General features: G+C 42.4%; 1 protein-coding gene across 1 annotated transcript in view; it reads left to right on the top strand.

Annotated features, from left to right (window-relative positions):
* Positions 1 to 18,766, top strand: part of CCDC13 (coiled-coil domain containing 13) — a 46,161-nt gene that overhangs the window by 20,130 nt on the left and 7,265 nt on the right. The window contains exons 7-13 of the mRNA XM_060782666.2: positions 3,017 to 3,121; positions 6,031 to 6,195; positions 7,063 to 7,239; positions 9,441 to 9,650; positions 11,037 to 11,164; positions 11,600 to 11,677; positions 18,578 to 18,706. Of these exons, the coding sequence (XP_060638649.2) occupies positions 3,017 to 3,121; positions 6,031 to 6,195; positions 7,063 to 7,239; positions 9,441 to 9,650; positions 11,037 to 11,164; positions 11,600 to 11,677; positions 18,578 to 18,706 (992 nt within the window). The remainder of the gene's footprint in view (positions 1 to 3,016; positions 3,122 to 6,030; positions 6,196 to 7,062; positions 7,240 to 9,440; positions 9,651 to 11,036; positions 11,165 to 11,599; positions 11,678 to 18,577; positions 18,707 to 18,766) is intronic.

Genomic DNA, 18,766 nt, shown 5'->3' with positions numbered 1-18,766 from the left:
TGAATCCATCTGTCAACCTCTTGCTTGTGAAACTCGGTGGTTGCTGTCACAGGACGTCCAACTCTTTGTTTGTCACACAAGTCAGATGTTCCCACCTCAACATCTTTAAACTTACTCACCCAATGACGCACAGTACTCACATCAACAGAATCACCATAAACAACTTGCATTCTCTGATGGATCTCCTTTGGGGTGACACCTTCTGCTGTCAAGAATTCAGTGACTGCACATTGCTTAAATCGCATTGACCGACCGTCTGCACAGGGTTCCATGCTTCACACTTTAACAACACAACAGTTCAATGCTAAGGCTTCCCTCCAAAACTGAACTGTAAAGGAGAGTCTACTGATTAAGCCAGTACCTGCCGCATACCAGTTCTGCCATCTGTTGAGGAATTACAAAAGTGGAGGCATTACTTTTCATTCAACCCTCGTATCAGACATTGTTCATTTGGTTTGGAAGGACCTCAGTGCAGACAGAGATCAGTGCCCTTCTTGACCATGTGTGGACCGAGGCAATGAACAATAAAATTTAAACACCATTGGTCAGGCTTGGGCAAACTTCGGCCTTCCAGGTGTTTTGGATTTCAACTCCCACAGTTCGTAACAGCCAGTAGGCCATTCGGAGTTGTGGGAGTTGAACTCCAAAACAACTGGAGGGCTGAAGTTTGCCCATGCCTGCCATTAGCAGTGGTACTTTTGGAATCCAAAATCTAAAATGTATCGCTAAGATATTCAGAACCCTCAGGACTAGAGCCTTGGACAAATACAGTATTCCAGAACATATGGCCCAAATGCTGTGGTTTTATTTATTTACTATGCTTCTATACCACCATTCTCAGCCCGAGGGCGACTCATGGCGGTTTACAAAACAGCACAATTTGATGCCCACAACAGTACAAAAATAATTTAAACATTAAAAACATTTAACACAGGTAAAAATTCATTACAATTAACATCAGTAACAATAAAAAACCATAAGTTCTCCGCATTTCATTACCAGTCATTATCCAGTCACGTTGTCCAACCGTTCCAAGATCAGAGTTTAATAGCCAGGTTTTAACTTTTTTGTGAAACGTTAAGAGGGTGGGGACTGATCTAATGTCCCTGGGGAGGGCATTCCACAACTAAGGGGCCACTGCTGAGAAGGCCCTATCCCTCGTCCCCGCCAATCGAGCCTGTGAAGATGGCAAGGCCGAGAGCAGGGCTTCCCCAGAAGATCTTAAATTCCTAGAGGGTTCGTAAGGAGAGATACGTTCGGACAGGTAAGCAGGGCCAGAACCGTTTAGGGCTTTATAGGCTAAAGCCAGCACTTTGAATTGTGTTCGGTAGCAAATTGGCAGCCAGTGGAGCTGGTGCAAAAGAGGAGTTGTATGCTCCCTGGGCGCCACTTCTGTTATCAACCTGGCTGCCGCCCGTTTGGCGGCACCATTCTGACCACAGTTAGAACTTCCTGACTGTGAGAGCGGTTCAGCAGTGGAACTCTCTGCCCTGGAGTGTGGTGGAGGCTCATTCTTTGGAAGCTTTTAAACAGGGGCTGGATGGCCATCTGTCAGGGGTGACTTGAATGCAATATTCCTGCTTCTTGGCAGAATGGGGTTGGACTGGATGGCCCAGGAGGTCTCTTCCAACTCTGATTCTATGATTTGGAGCTTCTGAACAGTCTTCAAAAGCAACCCCACGTAGAGAGCGTTGCAGTAGTCTATACGGGATGTAACCAGAGTGTGGACCACCATATCCAAGTCAGACTTCCCAAGGAACGGGTGCAGCTGGTGCCCGTTCCTTGGCCGAAATACTGATATGCCTTATAGAGTCATTCAGAAACTTTCAACCTAAGGGAAGACTAGAATAGAAATTAATGCTATAAATGGGAAAATAAGCTAAATTGGACTTGTTTATGGCCTTATAAAAAGTTTGTTAAGAAACGTGTTGGTGCTTATTGCTGCAACACCTAAATCAAAACATCAAAGGTTCTTGTAGGTTTTTTCGGGCTATAGGGCCATGTTCTAGAGGCATTTCTCCTGACGTTTCGCCTGCATCTATGGCAAGCATCCTCAGAGGTAGTGAGGTCTGTTGGAATTAGGACAATGGGTTTATATATCTGTGGAATGGCTGGGGTGGGGCAAGGAGCTCTTCCCTGCTGCAGCTAGGTGTGAATCTTTCAGCTGATCACCTTCATTAGCATTTGAAGGGCTGGCTGAGCCTGGGAAAATGTTCTGTTGAGAGGTGTTAAGATGTGCCTGGTTGTTTCCTCTCTGCTGTTTTGCTGTTGTAATTTTAGAGGTTTTTTAATACTGGTAGCCAGATTTTGTTCATTTTCATGGTCTCCTCCTTTCTGTTGAAATTGTCCACATGCTTGTGGATTTCAATGGCTTCTCTGTGTAGTCTGACATGGTGGTTGTTGGAATGGTCCAGCACTTCTGTGTTCTCAAATAATATGCTGTGTCCAGGCTGGTTCATCGGGTGCTCTGGACCACTCCAACAACCACCATGTCAGACTACACAGAGAAGCCATTGAAATCCACAAGCATGTGGACAATTTCAACAGAAAGGAGGAAACCATGAAAATGAACAAAATCTGGCTACCAGTATTAAAAAACCTCTAAAATTACAACAGCAAAACAGCAGAGAGGAAACAACCAGGCACATCTTAACACCTCGTTCTGTTGAGAGGTGTTTCCCAGGCTCAGGCAGGCCTTCAAATGCCAATCAAGGTGGTCAGTTGAAACATTCACACCTAGCTCCAGCAGAGAAGAGCTCTTTGCCCCACCCCAGTCATTCAACAGATATATAAACCCATTTTCCTATTTCCAACAGACCTCACTACCTCTGAGGATGCTTGCCATAGATGCAGGCGAAACATCAGAAGAAATGCCTCTAGAACATGGCCCTATAGCCCGAAAAAAACCTACAAGAACCTAGTGATACCAGCCATGAAAGCCTTCGATAATACGTCAAAACATCAAACTCTCCCTTGCCAGATTGCATTGCCAAATTACATTACATTTCATCTACAGCTTTTAGCAAATGAAGTTGGAGAAGATGTTGACATTCAGAACCTGTTGACCACACCGGGCACCTGGCGCGGGCGGGCTCAGCGGATCCTGGTCCTGCAAGGCAAAGTGAGTGTGTTGCCCTTCTTCCTTCTTCTGTGTGTTTCATTTCACTCGTGCCAAGAATCCGCTTCCTTGATGGACTGAGGAAATTTTAGCAAGATCAGATTAGCAAGCCATTGACTAAAGAGCCATAAGGTTTTTCTTTTCCTGCCATGTGCAGCTTTAATTTGCTCATTTGAGTTAATTAGGCACGAGTTACTCTGAGTATGGGAAATGTTCAGAACTCATTGTGGTTGTTGAACCACAATTCTCAGCATCCTACACCATGGTTTATGCCAGACTTCCAGTCTTGCGAGTTCCCATCTTTGTTCTGACAGTTTTTCGAAGAGTAAAGACATTTTCCCTGTGTTGTTGTTGTTGTGTTTATTTATACCCTGTTTTTTCTCTCTGGAAGGAGACTTATTGTGAGATCCAGGCCTAAAGAAATACATAGTTGTAGCTGCTTTAAACAGAAGGGATAAATCACCAATCTTCCAAATGCACATGGAAGAACAGAACTAACTTTGTACAGATAACGAACTCACGGTTTGATGACAAAGACAAATTATTAGCTAAACATTTGATTTAGAAAATATAGATGACTTCAGTGTGGAAATAAAGTACTGTCCACTTGGTTGTTGTAGGTTTTTTCAGGCTACTTGTCCACTTGATTCTTCTACAAGTAGTGAGTATGCTCCTGAACCCTGAACTGGGTTATTTACAGTTCTATTTTAAGACTAAACTCATGTAGGAAAGTACTGTATATACTCTAGTATAAGCCTAGTTTTTCAGTCCTTATTTTAAGCTGAAAAGGTCTCCCTCGGCTTATACTCGAGTCAAGGTTTTTTATTATTTTACTCTATTATTATTATTATTATTATTATTATTACATTAATCATTTTACTCTATTATTATTATTATTACATTTATTATTTTATTCTTTATTATTGTTATTATTACATTTATTATTTTACTCTATTATTACTGTTATTATTACATTTCCATTATTTTACTCTTATTATTATTATTATTATTATTATTATTATATTTATTATTTTACTCTATTATTATTGAAAGGATATGTCATCTATATTTTCTAAATCAAATGTTTAGCTAATAATTTGTCTTTGTCATCAAACCATGAGTTCGTTATCTGTACAAAGTTAGTTCTGTTCTTCCATGTCCATTTGGAAGATTGGTGATTTATCCCTTCTGTTAGTGATTCCAGCCATGAAAGCCTTCGACAATACATTGATATGTGAACACATTTAGACTGAAGATTAGAATAATGCTTTGATCAGAGGACAGTCTTATCTTAACTTACAGTTTTATTCAAAAACATTTAACCTACCGATGCTTCAATTAATGCAATTTTATTGGTTTCTATTTTTATTTTGGAATTTACTAGTAGCTGCTGCATTTCCCACCTTCAGCTTATACTTGACAAGACAGAAGTCCTTCTGGTCGATCGCAAACCTGACCGGGGTATAGGGTGGCAAACTGTGTTGGACGGGGTTACACTCCCCCTGAAACCACAGGTCCGCAGTCTGGGAGTCCTCCTGGACTCATCGCTTATGCTTGAGGCTCAGGCGTCGGTGGTGTCCAGGAGGGCTTTTGCACCATTAAGACTCGTGCACCAACTGCGACCGTACCTCGCAAAGGCTGATCTGGCCGGAGTGGTCCATGCCCTGGTCACCTCTAGGATGGATTACTGTAATGCGCTCTACGTGGGGCTGCCCTTGAAAATGGCTCGGAAATTCCAACTGGTTCAACAAGCAGCAGCCAGGATGTTGACTGGTGCTCCCTACAGAGAGAGGTCAACCCTCCTGTTCAGGGAGCTCCACTGGCTGCCGTTTATCTACCGGGCCCAATTTAAGGTGCAGGTGCTTACCTACAAAGCCCTGAACGGTTTGGGACCAGCCTACCTGCGTGATCGCATCTCCGTCTACGAACCCACATGCTCTCTTCGGTCATCTGGAGAGGCCCTGCTCGTGATTCCGCCTGCGTCGCAGGCGCACTTGGTGGGGACACGAGACAGGGCCTTTTCCGTGGTGGCCCCCCGACTCTGGAACACCCTCCCCAAAGATCTTAGACAGGCCCCTACATTGGCAGTCTTCAGAAAGAACTTGAAGACCTAGCTGTTCCGATGTGCCTTTCCCGAATAGGAAACCTCAATTACCAAGTCCCACAAGCACTTTATTAAAGCCAAGATCGCCACACACCGCACACTGCACTTGTCCATAAGCCCCATTTCCACCTGTCACATCAGCACTTTTAACCCTTGTACCCTTACTCTGGCCTGGCCCAGTTTTATTGTGTCTTAATGGATTGTTTATTGCTTGTTGTTTTAGATTGCTTTAGTTATTTTAATTTGCTTAGGTTTGTATTGTTGTATTGTTGTTGAGGCCTTGGCCTTTGTAAGCCGCATCGAGTCCTGCGGGAGATGCTAGCGGGGTACAAATAAAGTTTAATAATAACAATAATAATAATACTCGAGTCAATCCGTTTTCCCAGTTTTTTGTAGTAAAATTAGATGCCTCGCCTTATATTTGGGTCGGCTTATACTCGAGTATATAAGGTAGTTGAAAATAAGCCTGTATGCACACTGAGAGCAGTTCGACACTACATTGACTGCCATGGCACAATGCTATAGGATTATGAGATTTGAATTTTTGTGAGATCTTTGCCTCTCCTCATGAAAGAGCTTTGATGTCACAACAATCCTCAATTGTAGGATTCCATAGAATATTGTCATGGCAGTTAAAGTGGTGTCAAATCACTATACTTCTGCAGAAGGGTCGCCCTTTGGGTCTCTTGGGACCTCACATGCTCACTCAAGGTGACCCTTTTTCCAGGATCAGACACTGCCTTCCCATTCAAGAGGAACAGTCAATACTCAGCCAAGCCTTCGGAATATCCTTCTCCTTCTCTTCCAGGTCCGGGAGCTAGAGAGCCAGTTGGGCCTCAGCAAAAGCAGGCTGTCTGAAAATGGCTGCGGGGACGAAGCATTAAACCTTACAGACTCAAGGAAGGAATCTGCCCAAGAGAAGAATCTGCAGCGGATCCGGAGCTTGGAACGAGAGAAAAAAGAAGCTCTGGAGGTAAGGAAGTGAGGCAAGGGAATGAGGAGTCCTCTTTGGATCAAGGAGCTTGGCCTCTCGACCAAGAAGGCAATCTCTAAAGCAGTGGTCCTTAACCTGTGAGCTGCGGACCACCAGTGGGCTGCAAGGACGAAAATCTGGTCTGTGACCCTCCTTCCTCCTTATTTGTTTTGTTTCCACTCCTTTCGCACTGCCTGCCACTCTTTCCCTGTTGTTGACCATGGAATAGGTTCTGTATCCGAAACTAGAGCTGATGTGGTCTATCCAATGCAATTTTCTGAATCAGCACCCCAAACCAAATCTAAAGTTGACCTGACAGATCCGTAACCCTTTTGGTACTAATGTTGGAGAGTGGCTCCTGGTCAAAGTGGTCCCTGGTCAAGTGGTCCCTGGTCAAGTATTTCTTGGTCAAGTGGTCCCTGGCCAAGTATTTCCAGGTCAAGTGGTCCCTGGTCAAGTATTTCCTGGTCAAGTGGTCCCTGGTCAAGTATTTCTTGGTCAAGTGGTCCCTGGCCAAGTATTTCCTGGTCAAGTGGTCCCTGGTCAAGTATTTCCTGGTCAAGTGGTCCCTGGTCAAGTATTTCCTGGTCAAGTGGTCCCTGGCCAAGTATTTCATGGTCAAGTGGTCCCTGGTCAAGTATTTCTTGGTCAAGTGGTCCCTGGTCAAGTATTTCCTGGTCAAGTGGTCCCTGGCCAAGTATTTCCTGGTCAAGTGGTCCCTGGTCAAAGTGGTCCCTGGTTAAGTGGTTCCAGATCAAAAAAAAAGCTTGGGAACCACTGCTCTAAGAACACATGGCTGGAAAACGGTATTTTTGTAGACTTAATTAGAAATGTTGTTTTTCATTTTCTGTCTTCACTGAATTGCAGAAACTGACCACTGAACACAATGCCCTCCAGAAGGACCATGAAGAGGTGAAAAAGAAGTTGGAGGGGATCAAATCTAGGAACAAAGTCCTGGCCAATGAAGTAAAAACCCTGAAGGAGCAAAACGCAACCCTGTTAGACAAAGGGAAGCATGACGACGAACTCATCGATGCTTTACTGGTATGCCCAGACTGGTGCTTCACTCTAAAGAGATTCAGTGTTGGTTGTTTCTGGATGGTCTAAACTCCCAGAATGTTCCAAAATGTATATCTCTATCTCTTTCTTTCCTTCCTTCCCCATTTTTCTTTCTCTTCTGCTGTCTCTCTTTTCTTCCTTCTCTCTTTCCTTCTTTCCTTCCCTCCCTCTTTCTCTACATCTTCCCCCTTCCTTCGTTCCCTCTTTCCTTCCTTCTTTCCCTTTTTTCTTTCCTTCTCTCCTTCCTTCGCTAACCCTTTCCCCTCCCTCTTTCTCTCCTTTCTACCTTCTCTACCTTTTTCCTTCCTTCTCTCTTTGCTTCCATGCTTCCTTCTCCCTTTCCTTCTTTCTTTCCCTCCCTCCCTCCCTCCCTCTTTCTTTTCTTTCTTTCCTTCTTTCTTTTTTCCCTCCCCTTCCCTCCCTCTTTCTTCCCTTTTTTCTGTATTGTCATTTAGCTTTTCGTCATTTAGCTTTTTGGGGCTTTTTAAGCCCCTTCTGCTGTGCTTTTCAGTGTTTTTATGAGTGAAGGACATACATTGGGTAGTTAGGTGTCTTATGTCCAAATTTGGTGTCAATTCCCCCAGTGGTTTTTGAGTTCTGTTAATCCCACAAACGAACATTACATTTTTATTTATATAGATAGGTTAAATATCCAATAACCAAAATGTTTGATACCAGAAGTGTTTTGTTTTCCTGATTTCTTTCTGAATTTTGGAATTCTTACATGTACATAATGAGATATTTTTGAGATGGGACCCAAGTCTAAAAACAAAATGTATTTGTTTCATACACATAGCCTTGGGTTCTTTATTTACTAAGCGAAATAAAGGGAAATTTTATTTGCCATAGAAAAATGTAACCAGTACATGATAGTTATGATATAATAATTTTGTACAAAAACGCTGGCAGATTAAATTACAAAGCCTTCTATAAAAAGCAGCCACGTGGTCTGTTGTGGCTGGGGGAAAAATGGCGGTGGAGCCCATGCTGTTATGGCTGTCCAAAGGAGCCGAAAGAGCCGAAGCCAATTTTGAAAAATAGATCTGTGCACAACCCTAATTATCATTAAAGATATAGAAGTTAAGAAATATTGCATTTGTTTATGTGTATATAGATACATGCATATAGATGTCTGTTATTGCACTTTTTGATAAATACGCAAATAAATAAAAAGTTAGGCAGTATTGCATTTTTTTATGTATATATACATGCATATAGTTGTCATTGCACTTTTTGATAAATATGCAAATAAATAAAAGGTTAAGAAGTATTGCATTTGTTTAAGTTTATATACATGCATATAGATGCCTATTATTGTACTTTTTAATAAATATGCAAATAAATAAATATGCAAATAAATAAATAAATGAATAGTTAGGAAATTTTGCATTTGTTTATGTATATAAACATGCATATAGATGTCTATTATTGTACTTTTTTATAAATATGAAAATAAATAAAATTTAGGAAATATTGCATTTGTTTATGTATATATACACACGCATATAGATGCCTATTATTGTACTTTTGATAAATATGCAAATAAATAAAATTTAGGAAATATTGTATTTGTTTGTGTATATAAACATGCATATAGATGTCTATTATTGCAATTTTGATAAATATGCAAATAAATAAATAGTTAGGAAGTATTGCATTTGTTTATGTCTATATACATGCATATAGATGTCTGTTATTGTACTTTTTGATAAATATGCAAATAAATAAATAGTTAGGAAGTATTGCGTTTGTTTATGTCTATATACATGCATATAGATGTCTATTATTGCACTTTTTGATAAATATGCAAATAAATAATTACTTATATTTGCATATTATGATATTATTAACTTATTATATGTAATATTATATTATACTATTATTTGTAACCAGTTTAAAATGTTGTGATGGATAAATGCTGAAGATCCTGTATTGCAGGCTAGGTACCTCCAATTAATGCTTGATTTATTGCTGAGTTACTTAACATGTAAGAGCTTGTCCCAGATATGCATTCTCATTGATGCATTTCCTTTGCAGCATTGAAGCCGGTGATGTATTTATCAATTCTTCCAAAACTGTGCATGTCCCTTGCTTTAGGCTGAATCGACTGTCTTCATTCCCTTTGAATGAATCATGTGTATATAAAATCAAGTGTCCCACATGCCTGTTTTTCATTGCTTTGCCAGAACCAGCAGAAGGAAATGCAAATCATCTTGAAGAACTTGAGTCAGCAGGACGAGTGGAACAAAGACTGCCGCCAAAGCCTGGGGATGCAGGTTAATGTGGAGCTTCAGAAGCAAAACTGCCTCATCGATCAGCTCAAGCAGATAGTCGCCGAGCGAGAAGCCAGAGTCAAAGAACTGGAAGAGGAAGTCAGGCAGCTGCTAAGTATGCAGGTAAAACCAGATCAGGCAAACTGGCCTGGGAAAGTCACTCGTGTGTAAATTGCTCGTCAAGACTGACAGGACCAGCCCCTCCTCCCGTTGGTACATTTTAATTCCTACCCTAGAATTAAATACATAGGCCCTTAGAAGAACATTCCAACATGAAAAATTAGACATTACGTGTTTAGAGTCTGTCTCTGGACATCACTTGGAGGTTAGTCAGACAAAACATTTGCTTCGTGGAATCTGGGACAGGAATCAGTATTTTCAGAGGCATCCTTTAAGCAGATATGATCTCCAGGGATTGCAAGAACGTGACGTATGAGTCAAATACCATTTTGTGCTGCCAGGAAATCAGAAGACGTTTACTTCTCTGGAGGAGAGCAATGACCAATCTCAATAAAATAGTGAAGAATCATAGAATCAAAGAGTTGGAAGAGACCTCATGGGCCATCCAGTCCAACCCCATTCTGCCAAGAAGCAGGAATATTGCATTCAAATCACCCCCGACAGATGGCCATCCAGCCTCTGTTTAAAAGCTTCCAAAGAAGGAGCCTCCACCACACTCCGGGGCAGAGAGTTCCACTGCTGAACGGCTCTCACAGTCAGGAAGTTCTTCCTCGTGTTCAGATGGAATCTCCTCTCTTGTAGTTTGAAGCCATTGTTCCGCGTCCTAGTCTCCAGGGAAGCAGAAAACAAGCTTGCTCTCTCCTCCCATACTGTTCTTTTGTGTCAATAATAATAATAATAATAATAATAATAGGATTAAAGATCAAACTGCAAAGACTCTGGCACAACCCAGTAAAGGTGGTCCCAGTGCAGAATGGGTGCAGTGCCTAAAGACCTTGGCCTGCACTTAAGCACAATCGGCGCTGACAAAATTACCATCTGCCATCACATAGTCCTAGACACTTGGGATGTGTGATCCAATTCAACAGCCAGTAGAGTGCCTACTGTGGACTCATCTTGTTGTGTTAATAATAATAATAATAATAATAATACAGGGTTAGTCAAAATGAATAGGCCAATAAGAATATTAATTGTACCCGAATTGGCCTATTCATTTTGACTAACCCTGTAATACAAAATCCAGCATATAGATCTCGTTTGCTGTGACATACTGTTCTTTTGTGTCAATAATAATAATAATAATAATAATAATAATAATAATAAACCCTGCCACCATTTCCCCAAATAGGACTCAGGGCATCTTACCTGAGGCCAAGCCCAGTAGTGCCTTACAACAAAATAAAGCCAAGAAAACAGAACAAACATCGCAATGAACTAAATAACACATAAGAATACAATAAAACAGTGCAGAAATACAATCACATTGAGCTCGGTTGAGACAGAAAAAAAATTGTATAATATCGGATTTGGTTTATATTTTTATGCCAGCATCATGTTCATCATACAGATGAAAATACCAGTCCTGATTCAGAAATGTCTGCAGAATCTTTAGAAGAAGGGGATTGCATTTCAGCATCCAAGAAGGATGGCTTCGCTGAAAGGAATGGTTCTGCAGGGTAAGGAAAAGAAAACCTTCCAAAATATTGTTTCCTTCCTATCAGGTGGATGGATTGGTTCTACTCTATAGACCATGCATGGGAAAACTTTGGCCCTCTCTCCAGGTGTTTTGGACTTCAACTCCCACAATTCCTAACAGCCGGTCGGCTGTTAGGAATTGTGGGAGTTGAAGTCCAAAACACCTGGAGAGAGGACCAAAGTTGGCCCATGCCTGCTGTAGATGCACCTTTAGTCTGTTTGGTCTGTGAGAACTACAGTTCCCAGAATCCCCACTCAGTATGGAAAGACCAAGAAGGGGGATGCTAGAGGCTACTGTGCAAAGAGATTTCCAACTTCTTCAAATAAGTGGCAGCTCACACCAAAAGTGCAGGAAATGTGGGTTATACACACAGGATACTGTAAAAATATATTGAGGAAGTTTTTCTCTTTCCTAGGAAGAAGGTGTCTATGATGGGGCACACCCTTGTGGACTCGGCAGCGACTTCCTTCCCATCCGCTGCTTCTCCTGGAAGGTCTGTACAATCTGTCTGTCTTGTGGTTCAGGGTCTGAAAACTTGTGTTTGGCTTAGCATGGGATTTTTGTCTTATCCCTTCCCTATCTTGGTGGTGCAGTGGGTTAAAGCGCTGAGCTGCTGAACTTGCTGACCGAAAGGTCGCAGGTTCGAATCCGGGGAGTGGAGTGAGCTCCTGATGTTAGCCCCAGCTTCTGCCAATCTAGCAGTTCGAAAACATGCAAATGTGAGTAGATCAATAGGTACTGCTCTGGCGGGAAGGTAACAGCGCTCCATGCAGACATGCAGGCCACATGACCTTGGAGGTGTCTACGGACAACGCTGGTTCTTTGGCATAAAAATGGAGATGAGCACCAACTCCCAGAGTCGGACACGACTTGACTTAATGTCAGGGGAAAACTTTTACCTTTACTATCCCTGATCCTTGCAAAATCTAGATCAGCGGCTACTGAAATAGCTGCAGGCTCTTTGCTCCCCTGAGATTGGATGGGACACAATTATAATATGTAACTCCTATAATTCCATATTATAATTGTAATACATCAGTGGCCACATTGTGGCAGTGTTGCCCAAGCACACTACTCCTGCAACATGATCACTAAGCTCTTTTCTTTGCTCAGAGGGAGGATTTGGCTCCAGGTTGCTTTGCAAGACTGAACTAGCAAGTGAATGAAAGTGGGTCAATGGACTCTGCAGGGAGCTTCTTGCATCTAAAGCAATGCTGTAGTTTCAAACAGTGAGGCAGGCAGGGGCAAACTTTGGCCTCCCCAGGTGTTTCGGACTTCAGCTTCCACTATTCATAACAGCTGGGTTGCTGTGAGTTTTCCGGGCTGTATGGCCATGTTCCAGAAGCCATCGAAATCCACAAATGTGTGAACAATTTCAACAGAAAGGAGGAAACTACAAAAAATAAACAAAACCTGGATACCAGTATTAAAAAGCTATAAAATCAGGACAGTAAATAAAGAGCAAAAATCTGAAAACAGGAGAATTCCGGACATGAAACAATCAGGGCCAACTAACTCCCCCCAACAAAGGATTCCCCTAAGCAGGAATCAGCCAGGTCTTAAAGCTGCAAGGCTTTGCAATGCTAATCAAGATGATTAATGGCAACATTCACACTTGCCTCCAATAATAATAATAATAATTATTATTATTATTATTATTATTATTTAGTTATACTCTGCCTCCATCTCTCCCAAGAGGACCTGGGGCAGCTTCCATGAGGCCACACCCATCAATACAGTAAACACGATGTGCTGGTACAGCTGTACCAGAAGCTCCCACTTAATTTGCCTTGTATTAAGTGTTTGCTTGCATCCCAAGGCTTGGGATTCAGCAGAAGGGTGGCTTCCTGTTAAAGTTTGCAGTTATAGGGCAGGCCCCCTGTCCATCATCGTTAAGTTTTGTTTTGCCCCTTGTTCAGGACAATTGAGAAGGGAAGGGAGCCATTTTCAGTCAGTCTCAGCAAAGGAAGTCAATGTACAGGAGGTGTACAGACTTTCTCCTGTACAAAGGCTTCAACCTTTAAGACTTCCCGGGGGAGTCTTAAGAGCATCTAAAGATTCCCAAAGGTTCCAGGGAAACAGCTTTACAGCCCAGAGGAATTTCGGAGGGAATAACAGCTTTGAATATCTAAGAACTCCAGCTGAAATGACTACAGGCCACCTGGTAGGTCCACTCGGTGCTTTGAGACGCAGTTCAGCCCAGTAGTGACGCCCACATCAGTTAGGTTTAGGTTCACAGTTAGCCTGGGAGAAGTTTGGAAAGGGATTTTCCTTTAGAGTAAAAGTAACAGTTAGAAGCCACCAGTTGCACAAAGCCTGGAAGCATTTGTTTAACCTTTTGAAGACAAAAGAAGTTTCTGTTGATTGTTTACCAATAAAAGACTTTGTTTTATTTAACAAGCCCTCTAGAGACTGTTTATGGTGAAAATCCTGAAAACTTCTCTTCAGGCCCCCTGGCTTCCTGCTGGGCTAAAGTTGCACGTCCTGTTTGAAAAGCAATTCGTTTCAAGCCCAGTGTGCGACAGAACACACAATATAAACACAAAAACACAACAGAAAATCAGAAAATAAATTACATAAGATGCAAAACCAATATAAGTCAGCGACATAGCAGCATAAAATCAAACATTAAAACACAATGATCACACTGGGCAGGGCCCAGAGTTCTTTCTCCCACCTTGGACAAGGCCATACAGCCTGGAAAACTCACAGCAACCCAGTGAACATAGTTGGTAGGCTGTTAGGAAGATCTGTTCAATCTATCTGTCTCATGGACCAGGGTCTGAAAATTGTAGGAGTTGGAGTCCAAAACACCTAAAGGGCCAAAGTTTGCCCATCTTGGTTCTTGTGGGTTTTTTTCGGGCTATAGAGCCATGTTCTAGAGGCATTTCTCCTGACGTTTCGCCTGCATCTATGGCAAGCATCCTCAGAGGTTGTGACATCCTCACAACCTCTGAGGATGCTTGCCATAGATGCAGGCGAAACGTCAGGAGAAATGCCTCTAGAACATGGCTCTATAGCCCGAAAAAACCCACAAGAACCTAGTGATTCCAGCCACGAAAGCCTTCGACAATACTTTGTCCATCTTGTTCCTCAAGGTCTTCTCTTTTAGTTGATTTTAAAATAGGTTTGTTGTTGTTGTTGTTCATTCGTTCAGTCGTCTCCGACTCTTCGTGACCTCATGGACCAGCCCACGCCAGAGCTCCCTGTCGGCCGTTACCACCCCCAGCTCCCTCAAGGTCAGTCCAGTCACTTCAAGGATGCCATCCATCCATCTTGCCCTTGGTCGGCCCCTCTTCCTTTTGCCTTCCACTTTCCCCAGCATAATTGTCTTCTCTAGGCTTTCCTGTCTCCTCATGATGTGGCCAAAGTACTTCAACTTTGTCTCTAGTATCTTTCCCTCCAGTGAGCAGTCAGGCTTTATTTCCTGGAGGATGGACTGGTTGGATCTTCTCGCAGTCCAAGGCACTCTCAGAACTTTCCTCCAACACCACAGCTCAAAAGCATCGATCTTCCTTCGCTCAGCCTTCCCTAAGGTCCAGCTCTCACATCCGTAGGTGACTACAGGGAATACCATGGCTTTGACTAGGCGGATCTTTGTTGCCAGTCTGATGTCTCTACTCTTTACTATTTTATCGAGATTGGACATTGCTCTCCTCCCAAGAAGTAAGCGTCTTCTGATTTCCTGGCCACAGTCTGCATCTGCAGTAATCTTTGCACCTAGAAATACAAAGTCTGTCATGGCCTCCACGGTTTCTCCCTCTATTTTCCAGTTGTCAATCATTCTTGTTGCCATAATCTTGGTTTTTTTGACGTTTAGCTGCAACCCGGCTTTTGCGCTTTCTTCTTTCACCTTGATTAGAAGGCTCCTCAGCTCCTCCTCGCTTTCGGCCATCAGAGTGGTGTCATCTGCATATCTGAGGTTGTTAATGTTTCTTCCAGCAATTTTCACCCCAGCTTTGCATTCATCCAGCCCCGCACATCGCATGATGTGTTCTGCATACAAGTTAAAAAGGTTGGGGGAGAGGATGCAGCCTTGCCGTACGCCTTTCCCAATCTTGAACCAGTCTGTTGTTCCGTGGTCAGTTCTGACTGTTGCTACTTGGTCCTTGTACAGATTCCTCAAGAGAGAGACAAGGTGGCTTGGGATGCCCATCCCACTAAGAACTTGCCACAATTTATTATGATCTACACAGTCAAAGGCTTTAGAATAGTCAATGAAGCAGAAGTAGATGTTTTTCTGAAACTCCCTGCCTTTCTCCATTATCCAGCGGATATTGGCAATTTGGTCTCTCGTTCCTCTACCTTTTCTAAACCCAGCTTGAACATCTGGCAACTCTCGCTCCATGTATTGCTGGAGTCTTCCTTGCAGGATCTTGAGCATTACCTTACTGGCATGAGAAATAAGGGCCACTGTACGGAAGTTGGAGCAGTCTTTCGCATTTCCCTTTTTTGGTATGGGGATATAAGTTGATTTTTTCCAGTCTGATGGCCATTCTTGTGTTTTCCATATTTGCTGGCAAATGGCATGCATCACCTTGACAGCATCATCTTTTAAGATTTTAAACAGTTCAGCTGGGATCCCGTCGTCTCCTGCTGCCTTGTTGTTAGCAATGCTTCTTAAGGCCCATTCAACCTCACTCCTCAGGATGTCTGGTTCTAATTCATTCACCACACCGTCAAAACTATCCTCGATATTATTATCCTTCCTATACAGATCTTCTGTATAGTCTCGCCACCTTCTCTTGATCTCTTCAGCTTCTGTTAGGTCCCTGCCATCTTTGTTTCTTATCATACCAATTTTTGCCTGAAATTTACCTCCAATGTTTCTAATTTTCTGGAAGAGGTCTCTTGTCCTTCCTATTCTGTTGTCTTCTTCCACTTCCATGCATTGCTTATTTAAAAATAGTTCCTTATCTCTTCTGGCTAACCTCTGGAATTGCGCATTTAACTGAGCATATCTCCCCTTATCCCTGTTTCCTTTTGCTTTCCTCCTTTCTTGGGCTACTTCCAGTGTCTCAGCAGACAACCATTTTGCCTTCTTGGTTTTCTTTTTCTTTGGGACGTACTTTGTTGCCGCCTCCTGAACAATGTCTCGGACTTCTGTCCATAGTTCTTCTGGGACTCTGTTTACTAAATCTAGTCCTTCAAATCTGTTCTTCACTTCCACTGTATATTCACTAGGAATGTTAGTGAGATCATATCTAACTGGTCTGTGTATTTTCCCTGATCTCTTTAGTTTTATTCTAAATTGGGCAATAAGAAGTTCGTGATCTGAGCTACAGTCAGCCCCAGGTCTTGTTTTCACCGACTGGATGGATGTCCGCCACCTTTGGCTGCAAAGGATGTAGTCAATCTGATTTCGGTGTTGACCGTCTGGTGAAGTCCATGTGTAAAGCCGCCTTTTAGGTTGTTGGAAGAGAGTATTCGTTATACACAGCGAGTTTTCCTGGCAAAATTCTATCAGCCTGCGTCCCGCTTCATTTTGTTCTCCCAGACCATGCTTGCCTGTGATCCCTGTTGTCATTTGACTTCCCACCTTGGCATTCCAGTCTCCTGTAATGAAAATAATGTCTCTTTTTGGTGTATTATCCAGTAGGTCCTGCAGATCCTCATAGAACTGATCTACTTCTGCTTCTTCAGCAGCTGTGGTTGGGGCATATATTTGGATCACTGTAATGTTGAAAGGCTTTCCTTGCACTCGAATTGAGATCATTCTGTCATTTTTTGGGTTGTATCCAAGCACCGCTTTAGCGAATTTCTTATTAATTATGAAGGCTACTCCATTTCTTCGATGTTCCTCTTGTCCGCAGTAGTAGATCTGGTGGTCATCTGATGTGAAGTGGCCCATTCCAGTCCATTTCAGTTCGCTGACCCCCAGAATGTCTATCTTTAGTCTTGACATCTCACCAATAACAACATCCAATTTGCCCTGGCTCATAGATCTTACATTCCAGGTTCCTATGGTGTGTTGATCTTTAGAGCATCGGATTCGTCGTTCACCTCCAGTACCGTCGGCCGCTAGCCTTCCTTTCGGCTTTGAGCTAGCTGCGTCATCACATCTGGGGCTAGTTGAACTTATCCTCTTGTCTAAAATAGGTTTAGACAAGTTCTATTTGGGGGCTACTTTAGAGGATAGATGCCTGTTCATACCAGGAGTATGAACTCAGCACATCTCAGAACCACCCATCTTGATCTGATCCAGTAGATGTTGTTTTCCATCTGACCATATCAGATGTCTTTTTTTTATGGCTATGTTGGCCTGTCACAGAAGAACCAATAAAAAGTCTTTAAATTATACATTTGATTTGGTATAAACAATTTTGGACTGCAGTCCACAGATCCGACAAAGTGGGGTGGAATCCACAAAGGCTTATCTATCTATATAAATAAAAATGTAATGTTCGTTTGTGGGATTAACATAACTCAAAAACCAGTGGGCCAATTGACACCAAATTTGGACACAATACACCTAACAACCCAATGTATGTCCTTCACTCAAAATTTTTTGATATTGTCATTTGGGAGTTGTAGTGCTGGGATTTATACTTAACCTCCAATCAAAGAGCATTCTAAACTCCATCAATGATGGAATTGAACCAAACGTGGCACACAGGACTCCCATGACCAACAGAAAACATTACAAGGGTTCAGTGGGCATTGACTTTGAGTTTGGGGTTGTAGTTCACCTACATCCAGAGAGCACTATGGACTCAAACAATGATAGATATGGACCAAACTTGGCACGAATACACCATATGCCCAAATATGAACACTGGTGGAGTTTGGCGAGAATAGACCTTGTCATTTGGGAGTTGTAGTTGCGGGGATTTATAGTTCACCTACAATCAAAGAGCATTCTGAATCCCACCAACGACAGAACTGGGGCAAACTTCCCACACAGAACCCACATGACCAACAGAAAATATTTAAGGCCATCAAGTCCATCTCCCTTCACGAGGGCAAGAAAATGTAATCAAAGCCCTCCTGACAGAGAGCCATCCAGCCATAGGTATAGATAGATAGATAGATAGATAGATAGATAGATAGATAGATAGATATGATTCACACACACATAGATATAGTATCATAGATTTGAAAGGTACCCCTAAAGAAGGATAATTACATGTTGTATGTTCCAGAGTGGGCAAACCAGATAATCTCTACATCAACACTGACAAAGAAACAACAAGAAATACTATTTATGCACAAGCATAAAGAAATTACATATATTAGAAACCATCAGTTTCTCATTATTTTCCAGATCACTAGACTGGGCCACAGCAATGTGTGCCAGGGGACGGCTAGTTTTAAACTAAACCTGTTAGTCTTCAAATGTTGCAAACATTTCCCCCTCTAAGCAGAGTTAATCCAATCCTTTCTACTTCTTTAGGGTTGCCAATCCTGATGATCCAGATATGAAACCCCTAAAAATCCAGGTTGCCGAATACAAGACTCTTTGCCAAGCAGCTGAAATGGAGCGCGACAGGTTGATCGAAATGGTCAGCGTCCTACAAAAAAGGTGATAAGCTCCTGAATGTGAAATGTGGCCCCCTAGGTGTGTGTTTGCCCATTTCCCCCA

Source organism: Anolis sagrei, chromosome 6 (genome assembly GCF_037176765.1).
Source record: "Anolis sagrei isolate rAnoSag1 chromosome 6, rAnoSag1.mat, whole genome shotgun sequence".
Lineage (NCBI taxonomy): Eukaryota > Metazoa > Chordata > Lepidosauria > Squamata > Dactyloidae > Anolis > Anolis sagrei.
The sequence above is the reverse complement of the archived record's forward strand: the minus strand, read 5'-3'. Positions and strand labels throughout refer to the sequence as shown.